Genomic DNA, 22,814 nt, shown 5'->3' with positions numbered 1-22,814 from the left:
AAGTAAATAAAAATAGGAAAGAACGAACGAAAGAAAGAATAGTTTTCCTCGAGTCGGTGGAAGAGTCCGTCCTCTCTCTCTCTCTCTCTCCCTCACATTCTCCTGTCTTTTGCGGTTAGATAAATTAGCGTGTGTTTGCGGATCCGAAGCTCTTTGTCTCCTTCATTTCATTTCGTTTTAACGTCTTCGTGAGCCGTCCGTGCGTCTTCGGGAAAGTAAATTTGAAAAGTTATACCAAACAGTCGACTGACATACGGAGTTTTGGGGGGGGGTGGGGGAAGGGGAAGCACCTTAGATCTTCAGGTTCTCGAAATCGGCGAGGGTGCTGCTGATCCTGTTGAACACCGGCAGCCTCGAGTCCGCATTCGGCGACAACGGCGACGGCGTCCTCGGCGTTAGCTCGTCGGAACTCAAAGGGCTGCACATGCTGTTAGTTCGTGGACTAGGGCTCTGTCTCGTCGCGAGCAATCCAAAATCTTGGCCGAAACTGAACGCTGTGGTGGGTAAGCTTAGGGACGGCTGTTGACTGCAATCGTCGCTGAAGAAGCTGGCCATCGAGTTCGTCGGCGACTGGCTGAGGCTCGACGACGGCGAGATCGAGTCCCCCGTGCTGCCGAGCGAGAACGTCGGGCTCAGATTCAACGGCTTCGGCCTGGTAGCGCCGATAACTGAGCTGACGCCCGTCGTGCCGTTCTGATGATGATGATGATGATGGTGATGATGGTGGTGCTGAGTGGTCGTCAGGCTCAGCGAGTTCGTTCTAAGCAACGGTGGGTTGTACGTGTTGTTGTTATTGTTGTTGTTGTTGCTGTGATTGTTGTTGTTGCACAGGCTCAACGAGTTGGTCCGCATCAGGCTGGGCGTCGCCGCAGCTGCCGCCGCGGCCACTTGCGGAGACGCAACGATCTGCTCGAGGAGACTGACACTGTTCACGGTTAGGTTCACATTCGAGCCATTGCAATTGTTGCCCGCCGCGGCCGCCGCCGCTGCCGTTGCCGCGCTCAACAACGGATTCAGGCCCATGATGTTCGGCTGCGTCGAGCCCAGCTGCGCGCTCACTTTTTGGTTGTGGATCCGCGCCTCCTCGAAGTTGTGAATGAAATGGCACCGGGGCCCGTACGGGCAGAACCCGATCGTGTGGAACGTACGGCACAGCTCGGTCTTGTATTTCGGATGGCGGGCGAGATTGCGCAATTCACTGTAGCCGTGCGCGAACTGACACTTGTCGCCATATTTGCAGGTACCGCTTTCCTCAAATGGCCGGCACAACTCGGTTTTGTAGCGAGAGGTCGGCTCGCTTGCACTCCGGTCCAGTTTACGATGCTGCTCGATCAAAGTGGTTACCAGGGAGGTGTAGCTTCGACGTAGGGGCGCGTGTCCGCCGTTATTACCGGTCGTGCTGTTGCCATTGCTGCTCGCCGTCGACGTCGTGGATATCTCCTTTGTCTTCGCGGTAGCTGCATTCTGCAACAGAAAACGAGCGATTCGTTAATACCTTGGATTACCGACTCGATGAGCGCGTATTATTTACTGACCAAGCTTATTTCCTAAGATAATTTAGAGTCAAGTTGATTAATAGGGACTTCATAATTTCCTTCACTCGTAACATTTTGCCATGTATAGTCTACATTTTAAGAATTACGCCAATACGATACTAACCTACCCAAAATGACGAGGTTGAAACGACACGTGGCATATACAGTAAAGTCTCCCTAATTGACGCTCAGGTTGCGCACAAAAATGGACAATTTGGGAAGAGGAGATGCGATTATTCGAGCCTTGCAGTTAGTTTTTATAGATACCGATTGCCAACAATTATAAAATCGAGCTGCAAGGTTCGAATAATCATATCTCCTCTTCCCAAATTGTCCATTTTTATGCACAATTTGAACGACAATTAGGGAAACATTACTATATCTTTAAAACAATTGACTAATTTAGGAGATAAGTATCATGTTACACAGTAATATTGGCAGTATCTGCCATTCTTTTTTTTGGGGGGGGGGCAAATAAATGATTCGAAATAGATTAAATACATCATATATGGTTATGATTGTGATTCACATCTATAAAACAAGATTACAAATACCTTGCAGATAATACTAAATGCCTTTAACGACTGAAGGAATGTATGGGTACAAGGTTATGCTTGAAGATGTTATATGAATTTTACTCGACCTTTTAAAACATGTTGCCTACTAAAAACTGTGTTCATATTACTCCAAATACGTTTGCAGTCCAAGTGTCAGCACTTAACATTCAAATTTTACAATAATTAAGTAATTTTATATAAAATACAAATAAGTGACTTTACATAAAATACAAATATGTAACTTTACATAAAATACAAATAAGTAATTTTCTATAAAATGCAAATAAGTAATTCGTATACATGTATGTATATCTTCACAAATAAGTATTTATGTTCTATACTATAATTTAATGAAACAATCGTGCAGGTTTCAAACATATTGAAAATGTTTCTATAAGACAGCAGACTATTTTGCATCGATCTACGAATTCCTTGTTCTGCAGTTATATCTACCATGAGAAAATCATTGATACAAGCACAACGAATCGTATTATATGCGCATCAACGTTATCTATCTACCGAGTTCCTGTATAACGGTGATTTAAGGCTTTGCCATCATACTGCGATGCCGGCGAATAACGTAAATCCTAGCTGGATTAGAGTTGATTGCCGGAGTGATTACTGTAACTCTACAATGAATGTTCGAACAATACATTCCTCGCCCGAAAACGCAAAGTGGCAGTAGAGACGTTACGACATCAGGAGCTTTATGTAATCGAATAATTTGCAGATGTGGATCCTTGACCAATAATCAGGATTCGTTTCGGTCAAACCTTTAATCGGAAAAATGGTGGACATGCAAGATTGTTGTGCGCGTACGTGATACAACTTTGAACAAAATTTTCGATGTAAACCGTCACTGAATTTTGTAAATATCTTAAACGTATACGTGACTGAATCTTGTAAATATTTTACATGTGTACATGATTGAATTTTGTACACAAGTGTAAATGGCTGAATTTTTGTTTAATATTTTAAATGCGTACATGATTGAATTTTGTAAATATTCAAAATGTGTACATGACTGAATTTTGTAAATATTTTATATGTACACATGATTGAGATTTCTAAATATTTTAAATGCGAACATGACTGAATTTCGTACAAAATTTAGATATGCATTTTGTAAAAATGTGATCATTGAATTTTGTACAACATTGTGCACACAATTGAATTTTGCACAAAATTTTAGACGCATAACGTCCAACGATATCTTTAAACAATATTAACAATTCACGATTTACATTAATCCGTTAGCAATGGAAGAATTTAAATAAAGAACTTGAACTTTTCAATTACATATTATTGAATTCTGTTCAAGTTACATCTTCTCTAATTATGATTAAAATTGTGCCAGCTTTCAAAATAACAAGAGCTTTATGATTTCGAATGTTTTTCGTCGACTTATACCGGTTAACTCTATGGGGCACAGGATTTCGGAGAATGAAATAAACCCATGTTGCACAGAAATTTTAACGAGTTTTAAATTAAACAAAATTAGTATATTTTTAACAAAGGAATCACATAATATAAAAACATAAAAAAAGTAATAATAATTTAATTCAATTTGTTGTTATAGGGTGGGACTCAAATAGTCGCACCGTGCTACACGAGTTCATGTATGCACATGCAGCTATTGCAATATTTAGGGGTGGGTCTCAAAATGTCCCAGTTTTACATTTAAGAACAATTTCTACTGTAAATTATTTTGAAACTCGAATACATCGCTTCTAAATCCGAGCCTAGAACAAATCACGCCATCCGGCAGGTATAACGAATCGAGACAAAGGTTCGACGTTTTAGAGGGAGAAAGCCTAAAACTTATGGCATGTGAAACTACCTAAACCGTAGGTATCCACGTGTATAGAACAAACGTCATTTAGAAACAATCTAATCTGACGGTATTTTAAGCAGGCCAAGAGGAATTTGACCATCCAGAAACCCGAAGGACCATTGCTGGAGCTAAATCATGAAACTAACTTTCCATCTTGGGTTTTTTACGGACTATCTCTGAAGTATACTATCCAGAACTGAGTATAGTTTGTTAAAGGCTTTAGAGCAAAAATAACAGCACATGGAATCATAATTTTCAAATAAAGTTCTAGTTCTGTAACGGTGTCCTGGGGTTTCTCAAGATCCTCATATAAGATTTTGTATACTGATTATTCTACTGCATAATATAATCAAAAATATTTCTTTGGATAATATATTTTAGAAAATTTCGAGTAAATATCGCGCCGCACAGTGATAGAAAAACCCGGAATCGTGAACGAAACCCTGAAAATCCTCTTCCACAGGTATCGAGGCTCGAAGAATCGTGTCCGAGTGTCCCCCGATTACGGTTTTCAATTCTGAATTCCGGGGTCTTTAAAGAAGAATTTACTGTATTGTGCTCAGATTTGATCCTCACAGCGGTTTTATGAGTCTGTCGCAGCTTGAGTGACTGTGCGGAGTGCATATTGTGAACACTGTATCTTTTTGTGGAAGTATTTTTCTTCAATTGTGTAAAATGGATATTGTTTCTGATAGTAAGTACAACATTTTTTAGCGCTAATATGTCAACAATTGTTAACTATTACATTAGCAAATCGATAAATTGTAGATTCAAATTATAAGAGCAAATGGAATGCATTTATTGCGAAGTTACAGTTGCAACTTTTTTCTCTTAGAAGTATTATCGTATTATCCTGCCTTCAAACTTACTGAACCCATAGTTTATATTTTCATCTAGCTATACTTAAATAATTGGCTGTATCAAAGCTGTATATTTTTTCATTATAGTAATTATTATGGGTCGATGTATAGTATACTGTTTCACGAAAGTATTGAAAACAGAATAACTTTTTTTAAAGTCGTGCCAAATTACTTAAACTGTTTTGAGATGTTACAAAAACCAAATTATTAGGCAATGACTAAAATTATTTTGAAAAAAAGTTGAAATTTGTTAAATTGAAAAAAAGGTTTCAATATTGTGTTTTCTATTTTTCAGGATCCCGTGACAGTGAATGCTGTTTAAGTAGAAACATAGTGTTTCTCATAATTAAAGAACATTTGAATAGTAACGCTAGTGCAATAATTGAACGTTTGAAGCGCGAAATATTGCATCAAAAAGGATATGTTATCGTCATCAACGATGACATGATACGTGCGCTAAGGAAATTACTGTCTGTCCTGAGAACTAAATGGCTACAAGTGTTTTGTTCTTATAGATTTGAAATTCAGATTCGTAATCAGAACTTTCGAAAGTATACATACACCAAATTTTTGTGAAAATCAAATCATTTCTTCAACAACCCATCCGACATTTTTTTGTTCGAATTCTCAGGTTCAAATTCGTAATCAGCGGCCATGAAAATCCTTATATACAAATTTACAATTAAACCCGTCACTGTTTTCGGTGAGAAAATTCTTTTAAATCAGGGAAACTCGATGTAGCAATATGCAATTTAAATGGAATAAATTCGATTTAACAATTGAGTAATTTAAATACAAAAAGCCTGATTTGAGATTGCGCAATTGAAATGGCGTAAACCTGACTTAATAATAAGCAGTTTAAACGAGGAAAATCGGATTTATCATTTAACCGACCTATACCGAGAAATGCTTACTATACTTCGTCCGATCACTATTATGCGTTATAATCTCGTCGTAAGTTTCCCAATTGTTAACGCCACAATAATCCTATATTTCGATCGCACAATTTCAATTGTACCGCTCGAGAATACTACTTGAAAAATGATTCATGTTCAACGATCGCTGAATCATCGCTAAAGTGTGGCAATCAAGTAAGTTTTCTTTTCCAATAGACCAAAGTGCAAACATCGTTAGCAAACGTTTCGAAAGAACAGTAAATTGTAGCTACTTTGCGAGCAGTAATCTGAACGACAGATCAAACAAACACTTCTGAATAAATACACTTTTAATAGAGAATTGTATAATGTAAAATTAACATGTTTACAGTGTGATTCGTGTTTCTATACGTGTGCCGAAATGGAAAATACAATGATCAACAGCAAGGAAACCCCGATTACATATTCCACCAGAAGACAGTGAATTTGTATTACATTTGTTTATAATTAACGATTTATTGAGAAGAAGCAAAGAATGCTTCCATATCTTCATTCGTGCCTGTCGCACATGTGTTGACATCGATTACAGGATTAAAATTTCAATGAAAAATTAATTATTATTTATAATTCACAACGTATCTTCAGTCTACACAAAATGCTTTATAACTTGCTTGCTGATCTTTGTGCATTTACGGAACATGCAAGTTTCTTAAATACAAGTGAATATGCATATGAAATATAAAATTTGTATTGTTATTGTGAATAATTATATTATACGTATATTTACATAAATTGTATTATTATTTCAAATTCACCGTAAGGAATTTTCTTGTTCTAATTTTCATAAAATAATTCACGAAAATGAGAACTTGCAGAAGAATTGCACGAACCTTGCATTCGAAACCGTACAACATTGAAAAGTGAAATTAAGCAATGAATACCATGTAACAACAAACTATTTTGCACGATCCCTTGCCGTTAATTGCAGTACATAATTAAAATATATCAAAGTAAAAGCTAATAAGCGCGATTGTCAATTAAAATGCCAATCCTCTAACCGATTTAAACAAATATTGTCGTCGAGACGCAGTCATGCACAGAGTATAACTGTACATAGTGAACCGTTTTATTACCGTGACCCGCGACTACTACCCCATGAAAATTCATTTCCGAAATTTCCATAAATGTTACTTCCTCGTGTACATAAAACGTGAGCAATAACTATAATTCACATTAGAGGTTCACAATCAGCTTCTTACATAATTCATGAACGAGTAATTCGTGTTCCCAAGAGCCGCGCGTTGTTTGCCGTGATCATGGACACCCGCGCACACCGGCGAAAAATAATGAACCGAACCGTTGAATGTCTCCTCCCGCCCGATTATAGAGGAGAGAGAAGAAAAAAAATCACGGATTCGCGTCGAATCGCATCGCTGCTTGGAAATTTCCACCGAGTACTTTACTGTACACACGGACGCGTGATCACCACACGATACACGATACACGAACACCGTCGTTCTCGCAATTAGTCTGCAGAGGCCAGGTATTAATGCAAGGAGAGACACACGGATGATGTCGCAAGTGTTGGTTATCCCGTAGTCATCAACGTGCAACGGCTATTTACCGCGCCGGTCTCGATGTGAGCGTGGCACACGTACTATCCTGCTACCATGCGCCTTATCAAGCGGGCTTGACAGCAGATGCAATCACGTGTGACCGGTCAACGAAATCTTTTTCGTTCCGTATCAAGTCGCGTCGTTCGCTCATGGATTCTTATTTTCATTTCATTTACCGCTTATAACCAGTTAGCTGTTTTTCCACGAGTATACTCGTCGTAACACAAGATATTAACATTTCTACACGACGAGTATACTCGTCGTAACATGAAATGTTGCCATTTCTACATGACGAGTGTACTCGTCGTTAACATGAAATGTTGCCATTTCTACATGACGAGTATACTCGTCGTAACATGAAATGTTGCCATTTCTACATGACGAGTATACTCGTCGTAACATGAAATGTTGCCATTTCTACATGACGAGTATTCTCGTCGTAAGACAAAATATTGCTATTTAATCGTGACGAGTATACTCGTCGTAACATAAAATGCTGCCATTTCTTCATGACGAGTATGCTCGTCGAAAACATTGAACTGGTTGAAAAGGATATACATATCCTTGATCATTTCATCATTTTTATTATTCATTCGCTATTATTTTTATTATTCATTCGGTATGATTGTTATAACTCATACGGTATTTATTTTATAACTCATTCTGTATTATTTCTGTTATACATTCTGCATTTTATTGTTCCCATTCCGCATTACAGTCGCCTGCTCGTTATTGTTTCGCGTCGTTGTGAAATCGCTTAGGCCGCGACACAAACGGAACCCCTATTTAAAAGCACGTTCGTTCCAGGAATTATATTAACATTGTATGCGTATTCATAATGATCAGACAGTACTAGGTGCACAGTGCGCGCGCGCTGTTTGTTCTTTTTTTCTTGCGACTTTTGAGACCGAAGGTGAATACATGCATACATGATTCATTCAGGTATGAATTGCGAAAGACTTTTGATGATTTTCGAAACAAATTATAATTTAAATAGACTTCGTAATCATTTAAACCAGTGACATTTGGAAATATTTATGCCTGTGTCAACGGGAAAGGATATGTTGATCAGATTAAAAAACAAAATGATGCAATTATTCGCGAAATGAGGAAACAGGTATTCAAACGTGTGTTGATGTCGCATGTTTTTTTATTTACCTATGAATTTCGCAATATATTTGAAAAACGTCTTAATTTCGAATCTGTTCTGCGCATTGGACTTATAACTTAGTTGCTATTTTGTTAACTATTGTTGCTCGTAGATTTCTGTGGGTTTTTACTTTTAATTTTATTTTTTAATAATCTTTTAATTTTCAGTTTTTATTTTATTTACTTTAATTTTTAAATTTTTAATGTTTATTTCATCTTTTTTTTTATTAGTTATTAGCAATAATAGCAATATTTTATTTGTTATGAGCTTCACTATAGTATGTACTTTTAATTTAATAAGACGTACACTTTTCCAAATATCAAATTTTACTCGAATGTTAACGATACGTAAAGCGTACGTATCGCCATTCATCCTCAAATGCCTGTACACTCCGGCATGAAACAACGAATCAGAAAAACTGGCTTGGATCGTGTTCCCTTTTGCAAACGAACACAGTGTCCACAGTTCCAAGAATTGTCCACTGCATAACATTACGACTGGACGTATCCAGGGTGGAAAGCCTGACGGAGAAAGTGGCTGGTAAACGAACGTGTAACTCCCGGCGTGCGCAACGTAACTCCGAGCGATTCGGTGAAATGATGCTCAAGGAGAACGTGCTTATCCGCGGGAAAATGGATTCAGCGAAAGTCCGATTCGGAGGCTGATGCGCCAGCGATCGTCAGATAAAGCGAACTTCCTGCGGCACGCGCGATAATTCGTCTAATGTGACCCAAATGTCTCTAAAACAACACATTGCGAGGAAAATCAAGGTTGAGTGGTTCACGTGGAGCAGGAGAAAGCTTCGACGTTATAGTTTCTTCATGTTACAGTTCGCTCCGGTTAATGAGTTAACGAGAAATAGAAGCAACGTGTAATAAGAACGCGCAACGCGTTCTTCGGCATCGGTGAATACAGGAATGAACGTGCTCGAACAAGCGGAAAAAATGATACCGAGAACAATCTTACGTATACTCGATATGGTATCGCTTTCGATTTGCTAAGTTTTCCGTGTTTTGCAACATTAGCGTGCGATTGAACGTTATTATTTTTCATAATTTTGAGTAGAAAGGTGTAGTTAGTAAAAAGCGACTGAAGTATAGTCCTCACGCGACAATAAGGCTCCTTTGTGTTACATTCCCCCTCCCTCTTACTAGCTGCTCTCTGCCGCAGCTAGGCGGTCGCTATTGGCTGAAATTGACAGTTTACTTGTCGAGCTTGGTTTATTTTAAACTGCTTATTCGTGTGTCTTTAAACAACGATAATATTTCAATGTTTCCATTTATTTATATGTAGCAGGTAGCTTATATGTTTAAACACTAGAGCTACCGAGCTCTAAACACGACTAACGCATACTATTTTATAATAATGACCAAATTGTGTTTATTCAAACTTCGTACAATTTTTACTATAATATATGTTTCATTCATTCATTGCATTTAATTCATTCATCATATAAATTGTACTGTTATCTGTGTGTGTAATTTCCTAAATTTGTTTATTTTAGTTATACAACTTTTATTAGTTATTTCTTTCAGTGATAGTGTTTATTAATCATTTATTTTGGCCATGTAGTTTATATTAGTTATTTATTCCATTTATATAGTGTTTATTAATTTGCCTACATAGATTTTATTAACTATTTATTTTAGTTATAATTCTTATCACTCATTTATTTTAGTTACGGTTCTTATTAGTTATTTATTTTGGTTAGTTTCTATTAGGTGTTTATTTTAGTTATAGCTTTTATTAGTTAATCATTTCAGTTACATAGTTTTCACTGTTATTTTAATGACACTTCTGTCCACACAGATCCGCCATTCGATTGTGAGAACAATAATTTTTCCACCAAATTTGGAACTACCAATGGACTCTTATATAAATTAAAACTGAAATAAGAACTGTGCGATTTCGGCGAATGATCTCATTAATGTTCTCGCACGTCATTTCCGGTGTTTTCTAATTCCTTTAATGTGTCCTCTTTCCTGGTAGGAAACGCAATTTTCACCTGACTGTGTAACCCGATCCATGAAAGTGAAACAGAACCAACACGTTCGCCTGCCATCATTTATTTGTATAGCGGGTTTCGTAGTAGAATTCTATGAAATATAACGTGCGGCTCTCTATCATGAATATTGAACAAAATCGCTCGTTTCCTTAATTTCTCTCGGCGTGATTCTGAACGACCAAAAAATAGACTTTCTTTCAACCAGGTTCGAGATCGCAGTGATCGCATATGCGACCACCGTCCATATAGCGAACACGTTAAGATCCATTACCGAGATCTCGTACGCGTCCATTGTGCGATCAACAGAGTGTTAATTGTCCTAGCGGAGAGTCATTTATGCTAACGACAACACGGGGTTATTTCTGATTGCTTTCTGAGCACAGAGCGATCGTTCATCTCCTCGAGATCGATCGTTCTCCGAAGAAGAATCACTGTTCGATGTGAAAAGAGCCTTAGTACGTACATCACTTTCGAGAAAAACGTCTGTGAATGTTTATAGGTTCAATTGTTTTTCCTATCTGGTGAAACTGTTCCGACATTGGCATTATACAATTTGACATTAATTCGTTTTATATGGTCTTCGCGCAGTTGTGAGTCATACGATATACTAATGCGTGAAATGAATTTTCAATCATATTTCTTTCAAATCCTTAGAAAATGGTGGTACACAGAAAATAGTATTGTTTAACAATGATTTGTATTATTTAATTTTTATTAACACGATTTTGTAGCAACTTTACGATCTTTTTATTCTTGAAATAGCATTTGATATGGGAAAAACACCATAAAATAGTTAATCGTCACTTCATCAACAGAATAAAGGACAAAATAAAACTGTTCACAAAATGAAGAACAAAATAGCCATTTTAGAAAATATGGCGAAAAGCTGTGTATTTAATTCGAAGAAAAAAGAATATAGAATGTAATGAAATACGACAGAATATATAATACTGATCGCGTCGAAGCTCATCTTCTATAGAAAATTACAATTCCCACTCGCAGGAAAAATCAAACGGTTGCGTCAGATTGACCGCAAAACAAATGAGGCGCACGCATAAAGGAGCAACGCGTCGATTACGACTACAAGAAAAGAGGAGTCGGGACAACGGTGAGAAGCAGGGAAATAAATTCTAACAAGAGATTTCCTTCGAACCTCGAGGTCGACGCCTCTCACTGGAAACGACGGTGTTTTCATTTCTGCATCGATGATTCACCGAACTTCACCGAGCCCTGCGGCACAAGTACAAGCGCAAGCACAAACACGAGGGAACAGGTACAAGCACAAACATAAGCACGAGAGAACAGGCACATGGGGAAGGCTGTTCTGGAAATGCCGTCGTGGTTCGCGTTAGTCGGTAGTTTGCATTTATCATTGTACGAACGAGCGATTCTGCGGACTCCGAGCAGGAGGCTTCTGCGAAGCCAACTGAAAATAAGCAGCTTCGTCGTTGCTCCCTAGGTTCGGCTCCGAGGACGAGGTAGCAAAAGCGAGATGGCAAAAACGAGATGTCAAATAGGAGATAGCGAAGACAAGGTATCAAAGACGAGATGACAAATAGATGATGGCGAAGACAAGATAACAAAAACAAGGTGGCAAAAACCGAGGTGGTAAAGACGATATGACACGTACGAGGTAGCAAAATCAAGGTGACAAAAACGAGGTGGCAAACGCAACGTGGCGAACATGATACGACAAATACAATGTAGCAAATGCAATGTGGCAAACGCAATGTAGCAAACGAAATGTAGCAAACGCAATGTGGCAAACGCAATGTAGCAAACGCGATGTAGCAAACGCGATGTACCAAACGAAATGTAGCAAACGAAATGTAGCAAACGAAATGTAGCAAACGAAATGTAGCAAACGAAATGTAGCAAACGCAATGTAGCGAACGCAATGTAGCAAATGCAATGCAACAAATAAAATGTAGCAAATATACAATATGATATAGTAAAGACGAACTGTAAAATACAGGGTAGCAACTATGATATTGTTAAAACGGACTAGCAAATACAGGATATCAAGTACGAGGTTACCATAAAATAGTCAAGACGAGATAGCAGAGACGATAATGTAAGAATGAGGTAGTAAAGACGAAGTAGCATATACAAGGTGTCGAATTAATTAATGAGCAATCTACTGGGCGAGTCATATGACCTGCACTCAGAAAATCACTTCTAAATTATGTTCTTCATGAAAAACTGTTAAATACACGTTTTTAAAAATTAGTAGTGCTTCTTGTAAGTAGAGAAGCTTCCATGCTCAACTAATTTAAAGTTATTTGGGATATTCCGGTTATATGACTCACCCGGTATATTAATAATCTCTTCGATCGTGTTTGGACTCATTTTAATCGGAAGTGCTACAGGTATAAAAATAATATCAACATTACTGAAATCAGTTTTTTAAACAGAATTCTTAGAGATACTTCTTATAGATTTACTGTAGTCTCTCTGTTGTTTCTAGTATAACAGCAATTTGCTGTATTCAACTTTTGAAAATTGAGTAATTATATAGATGACGAATTAAATTTCTGGGTCTTAATGACCTGGTCATCGCAGTTCGAAGGTTATACCAGTCAAATCTGAACATCATTCAGTTCTTTGAAGATGGAATAAAATTCTATTCCCTTGTTATCAATATATGAGCAGACAAAAAAGTTCAAATTGTTGTGACTGTGAAGAGGTTAAAGAGAACATTCTCAAAAAAAAATCTACGAAAAAATTTGTTTGCAACAATCCGGTCTCCCCTACCCATTTGGTTAACACCTATTCCAGCGGCTACCTTTTTCCCCCCTTTAAATAAGCTTCTGTGTTTAAAGTCAACAATCTGCCGAATAACTCGGCATTCTTCGCGTGAAAGTATTTATATAATCGACGGAGGAAAAGCCGGGATAATGTTTGCCAGCTTTTTAAAAATATCCATGCCGAAGACTTGTGGATCGAGAATGCAGAATGTGCAGCAGAACGTCATTCCATCGCACGAAATTTCACCCGGTGTCAGATTATAACTATAACTCCGCTTGAATTTCGATCGCGCGATTGCTACAGCTCTGGCTAATACATGAATCACTAGAGTGCGGATTTGAAGCATTTACGACGAACATGAGCAGACAAAATTTCGAATAGTTAGTATTTCTCTAGACTTTGACGAAATGTGTAAAGATTTTAATTAATTGTCATAAGCCATAAAAAATAAATGGTCAAGTAATAATATTTACACTCTGGGTCCAAATAGACCCGAGTCCCGTCCTCCGAGTATTACAGTCATTGGTTCCGCAGTGAAATTAGCAAACTATTATTGTAAATTTATTTTCCAATTTATTATACACTTATTCCAGTACGAACAATTGCAATTATCCCTTAGCAATTCAGTTATCATATAATTTTTTAAGGATAAATTCATACATTCGAAGCTTTCAAAATCTAAACAACAAATTCGTATATAAATATAAATAATCTCATGCGAAAGCAAACGATTGAACATCATATGATATTTTTAACATTTTACTGCTCGATGCTATTTCTGTATAGCTGCGTTATATGAACGGTTTGCGAACAATATTATCGTTACATAAATATTAGCAAAATAAAACTTTGTTAGTCTGAGTTTTGTTAGCCTTGAACAGGTGACACATTTTCCAAAAATGTAATGCCGAAGGACATTGAGTCGCGTTTACGTCGACTTATAAATATATTTGCGACTCGCTGCTTTTATCTTCGTTTAAATGTTTTTCATTCCGAGTACATGGAAAAATTCTACCAAGTGCAGTCTGATAAGCGAACACGACTGATAAAACAGTACAATGGCGATGCAAATCTTCTTCGGTTTTATTTCCCTCGAATCTGTCGTGAGTAATGCTTGTTTGAATAACCTTAACGTGCAGAAAATTTGTTTAAAAGAAGTACTTCGCAATCATTGATTTATTGCTGACTTTGCAAAACATTATCATTTCCAATATTTGTATATGAATTTATGAATATGTTAGATAAAACTGTATGATAAAATGTTACTGTTACTACTATCTTGACTGAAAAATCACGTTTTTGGAAGTAGAATATAGTATCATTTTATATTTTAATGAAAATGGAGATGCGGAATGTTTTATATTACATTATTACATATTATTGATAGATATTCATTATGTATTTTTAGATATTCAACTAGATTTAATTACTAAATTAATTAAAATTAACAATGCTGATAAATTATTTTCAAGTTATTTAATATTTTCAGAATGAAACTGAATTTTTATGTGACTCCTGTTTTTTTTGAGATCCAGATAGCAAAATTTTATTAAACTGCTGCTTGTTGCAATAGACGCAGAGCATTTTTATTCAACTGCGGTTTGTTGTATTCGAGATAGAGAGTTTTTGTTTGACATATGAATCCGCAGTCTAATAATGGGCAATATACAAGCCCTTAGTTTTATTCTATACATTAAAATATCTTTCTTATTTTTATTGATATGAAAAAATGTGCCAGGACAACTTTGTTTACTTTAAAGCAAAGAATATTATGATTCATGTTTTTTTTCTCTCAAGACCATATTTTTCAAATATTGAAGGTAATCGCTATTTTTTGTACATTAACCCCTATTTTTTATAACGCAACACTGCGGTGCACATCAAGATGAATTCAACGATCTCTGACACTGGCTTTATAAAATGGCCTTTAAGAAATAGGGGTTAATGGGCAAAAAATTGCGATGACCTCCAATATTTAAAGAAAATAACCTTGAGAGAAAAAAAAGGACTATAATGTTCTTAGCTTTGAAGTAAACAAAGTTGTCCTCCCGTATTTTTTTTTGTATATCAGCAAAAATAACGAAGATGTCTCAATGTGCTGGATAAAATGAACACCCTATGTCCAAATATTTCCAAATAATTTATCAAGTGCCGACACAGTTAATGATAGAATCTTACAAAAATATTCTGAATCGACGACTTCCTCTCGCAAATAGTAACGCAAAATTGTACAGAAATAGTTGGATTGCGTAAAAAGGCTGACACTTAAACATTCCCCTTCCTCCTGTCGCAAGAAAATTGCATTGCGTCAGAAAGAGAACGTAGACTGTTTCGATACTCTGATACGCATGGAAGTCCTGAAATCAGTTGATCTATCCACCAATGACGTAGTTTGCCCAGCCAGTTTGAACATCACACCTGACCAAATAAGACACTTCGCATAATGATCGGATACATGCGAAATAAATGCTATAATAATTCCGTAAAGTTTGTATATTATCAGTCCGAGACGCTAAGATTCTTAGTATTTCCTCATCGCTATTATTTTCTATAGGGACATGCGCAACAGGTTTCATATTTGATGTTCAACTTTGTTAGTTCAAGTAACAGACTTGACTGTGTATTTCAGCATTGTTGGTTCGAGTAGCATATAAACTTTGCTCTGTATTTTAATTTTGTTGATTTAAATATCAGAAAATCAACTTTGTATTTCGTCTTTGCTGATTCAAATAGCAGAAAATCAACTTTGTATTTCGACTTTGCCGATTCAAATAGCAGAAAATCAGCTTTATATTTCAACTTTGTTGGTTTGAATAGTATAAACTCTACTCTGCATTTTAATTTTATTGATTCGAAAATAGTAGAGAGAGAGAGAAAATCAATTTCGCATTTCAACATTGTTGATTCAAATACCAAAATGTCCATCCTGGATTCAACTTCATTGGTTCCAGTAGCAAAAAGTCTACTTTGTATTTGAACTTTATCAGAGCATGTATCAGAAATTTTACTGTGCGTTTCAACTGTATTAGTGCCAATATCAGGATTTCTACTCTGCAATTGAACTTTATTAATTCAAATATTAGAAATGCATTCCAATGCGTTTCAACTATATTCGTGCCAATATCAGAATCTCTACCCTGCATTTCAACTTGACAGAAACCCTACTTTTGGCAACCTTTTAAAATGTGTTATTCAAAATAATATTTCAAACAATGTTATCCGAAAAGTATCATCACAGTTCCGCAAAATAATTACGAAATAAAATACCGTGCTGTTTCAAATAATATTTGCGGTAACGTCATATCAAATATGCCTAGATCCGGTCCTTATCCGCATATCTGAAGATTTCGAACGATCGACCGCGATAAAACGAGAGGACTGCGATCCTCGATCGTCGGAGGCAAATGAAATTGCAAGCGATCGTGTAATTTGTTCGTCGCGGAGACTATAAAAATCTGTGTAACGACGCTCGTCTATTTCCAACTGTGGTATCTAGGTTTCCGACGCTTCGCGTCATAGCTCATCCGTCGAAGGTACGGACGCGCCGTGAATCTCCGAAGGTCAAAGGTGAAAGTGAATAACGAAATAGGGTTGGCTGTGCGAAGTCAAGAACGAAGAAGCAGCTCTCTCGGCGCCGCCGCCGCCGCCAGTTGAATGGAAACTGGCGCTTCACGCACTGATTCTTACGTAACCGAGGCATTGCCGGGACTGGGACTAACTATCCTAATTACCCGGTTGTCCAGCGTGGAAGCGATTCAACGGCAGACACGGACAGGCTACGCTCGATTGTCAGCTGTCTTCTCCTTGCTCGCGGCGATTCCGCCCGTTTAAACAAAGATTCTAATCGTGCCTATTAGCGGCTCGGACACGCTCGTTTCATCTGGCAACGAGTGCCTTCGCAAAATGCATAGACTTTCTTGTCTTCATTGAGCTCTCGATGGAAGGATGCACGAAGCAAGGCCGAAAACGTGCCGATTCGTTTGATTGCTCGCCAGGAATTGTTTGTCTGTCCAATCTGTCACGAGATTCGAGAAATGAAAACGATACGTGAAAGCAGTATGCGTTACCGTTTCGTAACGAATCTTACTTTACGATTGTTCGAAATTATTGATAGTTTTCTGTTCTGCGGAATCTACGTTACAAATGGATTTTCATCTTAGTCGATGTCAATATTCTGATAGGTTCTGTGATATTTTGAAGTTGCTATTAATGTCCTATAGTTCCGTTTTAATTCTTTGTTGAACCTCATATACGTTAATATCGTGAACATCATATTCACATCAACATCGTGAACATCATATCATCAATATCACGAACTTGATATTAATTAATATGACGAACATCATATTCATCGATATCACGAACTTGATATTAATTAATATGACGAACATCATATTCATCAATATCACGAACTTGATATTAATTAATATGACGAACATCATATTCATCGATATCACGAACTTGATATTAATTAATATGACGAACATCATATTCAGCAATATCACGAACTTGATATTAATTAATATGACGAACATCATATTCATCGATATCACGAACTTGATATTAATTAATATGACGAACATCATATTCATCGATATCACGAACTTGATATTAATTAATATGACGAACATCATATTCAGCAATATCACGAACTTGATATTAATTAATATGACGAACATCATATTCATCGATATCACGAACTTGATATTAATTAATATGACGAACATCATATTCATCGATATCATGAACATCACATTCGCCAATATCGCGAATTCTATTACGGAAATTCTTTGAATCTCTTAAAGGAAATTGACACAATAACAAATGTGTACATATTAATTGCATCTAAAATTTGAACGAACATTATTTAAAAATATATGGAACACAATTATCACTCATAAAGTGCATGAGGTTTATACACGAGACTAAGTTGTTTCTTAACACGAAAAGAAATTCTGTATGAGGTAACTTTATCTCATGCGTCGTTTCGTGTTTAAACTTCGTGCACGTTTCCAGTAACAATAGTGTTCACATTCTTTAAACAATGTTCGTTCAAATGGAATTAACTCTTTGCACTCGAGACTACTTCAACTCCAAAATTATTGTATTAAGTTATTCCATTAATTTCCTTACAAATATTCGAGGAACTCTTTTCTTGCAAAGGATTCCTATAGTTATCGAAAAACTGCAGACTTTATGCATTCATGACTAAAGCACTATATTCAATTTAAAACACCCAAAGGATTTTAAGTATTCAAGCATGCCTGTGCATTATTTTCAACTCGCAGAAATTATTCAAGAGAAAAAATATATTCCGATTGTTGCGTTCAACGAAGACGATTTATATTTTGCATAACGTCCCGCGAGATGACAAAGGCGAGCTTATGAAAACGAGATAACAAATAGAAGGTAGCAAAGACGAGGTAGCGGGGACAAGGTGGTAAATACGTGCTGGTAAAGACGATGTGACAAACACGAGGTAGCAAAGGCAAGGTAACAAAAACGAGGTGGCAAACACAAGTGTGGTAAAGATGACATGACAAATACAATGTAGTAAATACAGTGTAGTAAATGCAGCATAGTAAATACAGTGTAGCAAACACAACGTAGAAAATACAACCTAGCAAGCACAATGTAGCACAATGTAGCAAATACCAGGTAGCAAATATAATGTAGTAAAAACGAATACAGAAACCTTTCCCAGAGTATTATCAAAAATATATGAGTCAATTTCAGTGAAAAAGAATAGTAATTTTCACAACGATTGAAGTCGGCACGCTCGATCGACACGGAATGTCGTTGGAGAATCCGTGACGGAAAGACTTCTCCATCACCGATCATGCAAGAAACGAATGATAAATTAAGCCAGCGGCAAGAATAAACAGCGCATCATCTCTTGTTAACCTCGTTGTTTGAATTTAGAGTACATCGCTTTTCGTAACGATCAACTACGCTGAATTGATCCGAGCAAAGGACGTATCATGCAATGCCCGATATTTTCCAATTGCTTTGCATTGACTCTGCCGAGATATCACGACACGGCAAATGTCGCGAGGAGGTGATAAAAAATAACCTTTTACATTGTCAGCTCGATGGAACGAGATACGCTGAAATGGTTGCGCGATAATTAAATCAGGGTAGCTGAATGTAAAATATAGAAAATCCAGTTGCAAAATTATAGTTGGCATAGGCGTATTATGACGAGTTCTAAAATCCAGAGCAGAGTTGGGTAAAATTTCGTTTGGATGACGAATAAGATATCCTAATCGATAAATAAAATATTTATTTTTTTATCCATATTTTTTCGATCCGAAAATCCGAATGAAATTTTATTCGAATAAGAATTTACTTGTCCGGGAATTCGTACAGAAGATACTTTTCAGAAGAATAATTTTGCAATCTCCATTCAAATAAAGTAAGAATTATTCCAATAAATAGACAGACGAATAATGAATAATTGTTATTCGAATAATATATTCGACTAAAAGGAATTCGGTAGAATAATTATTTCGGTTAAATATTTAAACGTTTCATCGATGTCACGTCATTTTCAGACATAATTGTGTTCCATTATTTTAGAAATATTGTTAATCATTTTTGACTAAATCGTTCTTGGAAATCGTTTTCCATTTTCGCGGCTTCCTTTGTTACGTTCTCGTCCGAGTGGATGGTCTTCGATTGACCTTTTAACCGTTAACAACGAGTTCACTCGTCGATCCTGTTCGTTGTCATTAAATCTTTATGAAGACTAAAGATCCTGTGCACTCTTCTCTGAATTTGATGAAATTAAATATGTTATGCAGCTCGATATTCCGAACAAATAATACGAAAGCAAGTTAAAGAATTTGTAAAACAAAATAAATGAGGATACAGACAAAATCCACCATAGTGGTGTCTCATTCGAGAAGATTAGATGCACGAAGGCCATCGAAGTGACGCATGCTGTGGTTAAAGATCGGATAGTGGAACAACTCGCAAAAGATAACAGATAATTATATCTAATTATAAACATCGATTTCATATTATCTGGGCAACTGCGACTCAACTTCAAAGAAACATTGACGTTTCAGTAACCTTCGAAGCACGAAGTCACGATAGTCGATTTTTAATACTTCGTTGAAGCTAAATCGTTTGGATTTGAGAACTGATCATAACACTCGTTTTCTCAGTTCATTTTGCAACTGGATTCTTTTTGTTTTGCATTTCGAAGGATATTATCTAGCGTTGACTATCTCAGAATTCGAAGGAAAATTGAAATGTTGTGTATTTTTAGAGCACTAGGATTAGAAAACAAGAAATTTGTCAATTTAGTCGGACAGCGCATCATTTTGGCAACTATGTGCCTGAGCATGATTAGAATCTATTATAATTTTGGTATTTAAAAAACGATTTTTATGCTGCGAGTCAAAATAGAGTCACACCTCAATGACAATAGACAAAGAACAAAATATTACGTTTTGAACGAAATGATCTAGCTTTATCGCGCAACTATGAAGAAACGCGCAATGCAGAAACATTGAAATTTTACGAATTTTGGAGACCTAAAATAGCAATTATATGAGAAATTTGCTAGGAAAAAATCTTGGATAGAAAATTGATTTTTTTCGCGCAAATGGTAGTCACCGTTAAATTTGAAAGGAAATTTTAAAAAGTGCAATGACTCAAAAAAATGAACGTTCATGGTCACCGATAACAGTTATAAATGATGGAAATAGTTTTTTGTTATCAACAATAATTATAGACGACGAAAATGATTTTTTGTTAGAAACGACAATTATCGATGACGAGAATGTTAATGCGTTACCGATAACCATTATAATCGACGAAAACAGTTATCGATTATGAATAACCATTATACTGATGGCCAGAATTATACAGGGTGACCCATTTAAATCGTTAATTTTGCAACTGGATTGTCTACAGGGTGTTACCTCTAACGCGACGTACAATTTTTCACCTACTTACAGCCGTCTGACGGTTCGTGTTAATAAAAAAATTCCGAAAACTGTTTTCATAACTAACTCAAGGTCATCTTGGATTAAACAAATAGGATCACATCATTTTTTTACACCGTATTTTGAAGGATATCGAGACGAATTCAAAACACACATGTTACATAATATTTGTATTAACATATTACGCCATTTACAGAAGTAAAAATGTAAGTAGTATCAGTAATCTTAGGTTTCCGAAATTGTTTTTATCGACACCTACTGTATATCCTGTACCGTTCAGCTTTTGTTCTAACCTTTTTTTTGTGAAATCAATGTAAGTGAGTGAAAAATCGAGCATCGCATTAGAGGTAACACCCTGTATATTTTTAATTGTGAATAAAATTATCTATTAGAAAGCTTGACCTATATATAATATATCGTCCAGAAGATCGCCAAGAAAATGGATAAAAAAAAATGTGAAAAGAACAAAAAATGCTCGATCTGCACAATAGCCAAGAGGAAGAACAGTAGCAGGCACTTTAGCGATGGATCGTCCGATCTCACGATCTGGATCGAACGGACGGAGATCCCGGCATGCGTTGGAAGAACGTTTCCAAGGCACGATATCCCCTCGACTCTGCTCCCTGACAAAAGAAGCAGACGCCTCTCGGCGCGGCGAGGCAACGAACGCTTCGCTTTCCGGCGCAGAAGAGCGTGTCGCCCCTTTCGAGACTCGGCGCGCTAGTTTTTCCCTTTGCCGCAACGTGACCGCCGTGCATGTGCACGGGGACGCGACTGATTGTAAAACGCGATGACTAAGAGCAACGTATGATTCAGTCTTGATAGCGAGCGGCGAAGATGGCGACCCGTGTCCGCGCAAAAACCGGATCCCAACTTTCAGAATCGATTCCCTGCATTCTCTTTCTTTGCTTCCTCGCGCGTTGCTGTGGTGCCCGGTGTCCGCGCCGCCGATTCATGGATCCGAGTCAACTAGGATGAGGCATGATACGATCGGCCGAGGAACACACGGGAAATGCGTTCCGCGGAATCTCCGGCATCCGAATCGTCGGATGACGATTAAAGCGAGGCCGTTTTGCGGTTTTGCAATCACGGGGAAGGGGAATTCAGGCGACAATCAGCTACCGGTCATTTTACAGATCAAATGTTGAAAATACGCATTTTCATAGAATTTTATAGGCTCATTCGAATTATTTGCAAATTATTTTGCCAACTAATTTTTTCGATAACAATTGTTTTTTAATATAATCGGGTTGGAAAATCCGTAGCTCATTTTCACCGTTGTGCACACATGATGCAGTAAAAATTTCAGCTCGTAAACTTTATTATCTTTCAAGTTGTTTTAACTTTGGTGATAATTATTGGCAAAATTTTATTCGGATCACGGATAAGAGATAAAGAACAGTGAATACAGTTTTATCCAGCAGTGTCGAATAAATATATAATCGAATAAGAATGTATCTAGATAAAAATTTATTCGAATAACTTATTCGAATTATGCGAATAATTTATAACGATTAGTCATTATTCGTCATAAATTATTCTACCTATTTATTCGATTATATATTTATATAACGATTATTCATTATCCGTTATAAATTCTGATAGATACAACTCATAGACTGAGTACGAATTTTTCAGTCCGATTTTTTTTTTCATAATAGTTATGTGATAGTTACATC

The 22,814-nt window shown here is 36.7% G+C and overlaps 1 protein-coding gene across 2 annotated transcripts in view; it reads right to left on the bottom strand.

Moving 5' to 3' along the window:
• Tis11 (Tis11 zinc finger protein) overlaps window positions 1–22,814 on the bottom strand; it is a 59,129-nt gene that overhangs the window by 8,480 nt on the left and 27,835 nt on the right. Inside the window, exons 1-2 of one of the 2 annotated variants that reach the window (XM_076518687.1) lie at window positions 6,921–6,944; window positions 1–1,464 (exon numbers count right to left, since the gene is read on the bottom strand). The exon at window positions 1–1,464 is cut by the window's left edge and continues 8,480 nt beyond it. In XM_076518687.1, the coding sequence (XP_076374802.1) occupies window positions 292–1,464; window positions 6,921–6,929 (1,182 nt within the window). In that variant the 5' untranslated portion in view covers window positions 6,930–6,944 and the 3' untranslated portion in view covers window positions 1–291. Of the gene's footprint in view, window positions 1,465–6,920; window positions 6,945–22,814 lie in introns of those variants that run through there. The other variant, XM_033470530.2, reaches the window with a different exon arrangement.

The sequence above is a fragment of the Megalopta genalis genome, chromosome 2 (assembly GCF_051020955.1).
Source record: "Megalopta genalis isolate 19385.01 chromosome 2, iyMegGena1_principal, whole genome shotgun sequence".
Classification (NCBI taxonomy): Eukaryota; Metazoa; Arthropoda; class Insecta; order Hymenoptera; family Halictidae; genus Megalopta; species Megalopta genalis.
This window is presented reverse-complemented; position numbering and strand designations above follow the sequence as displayed.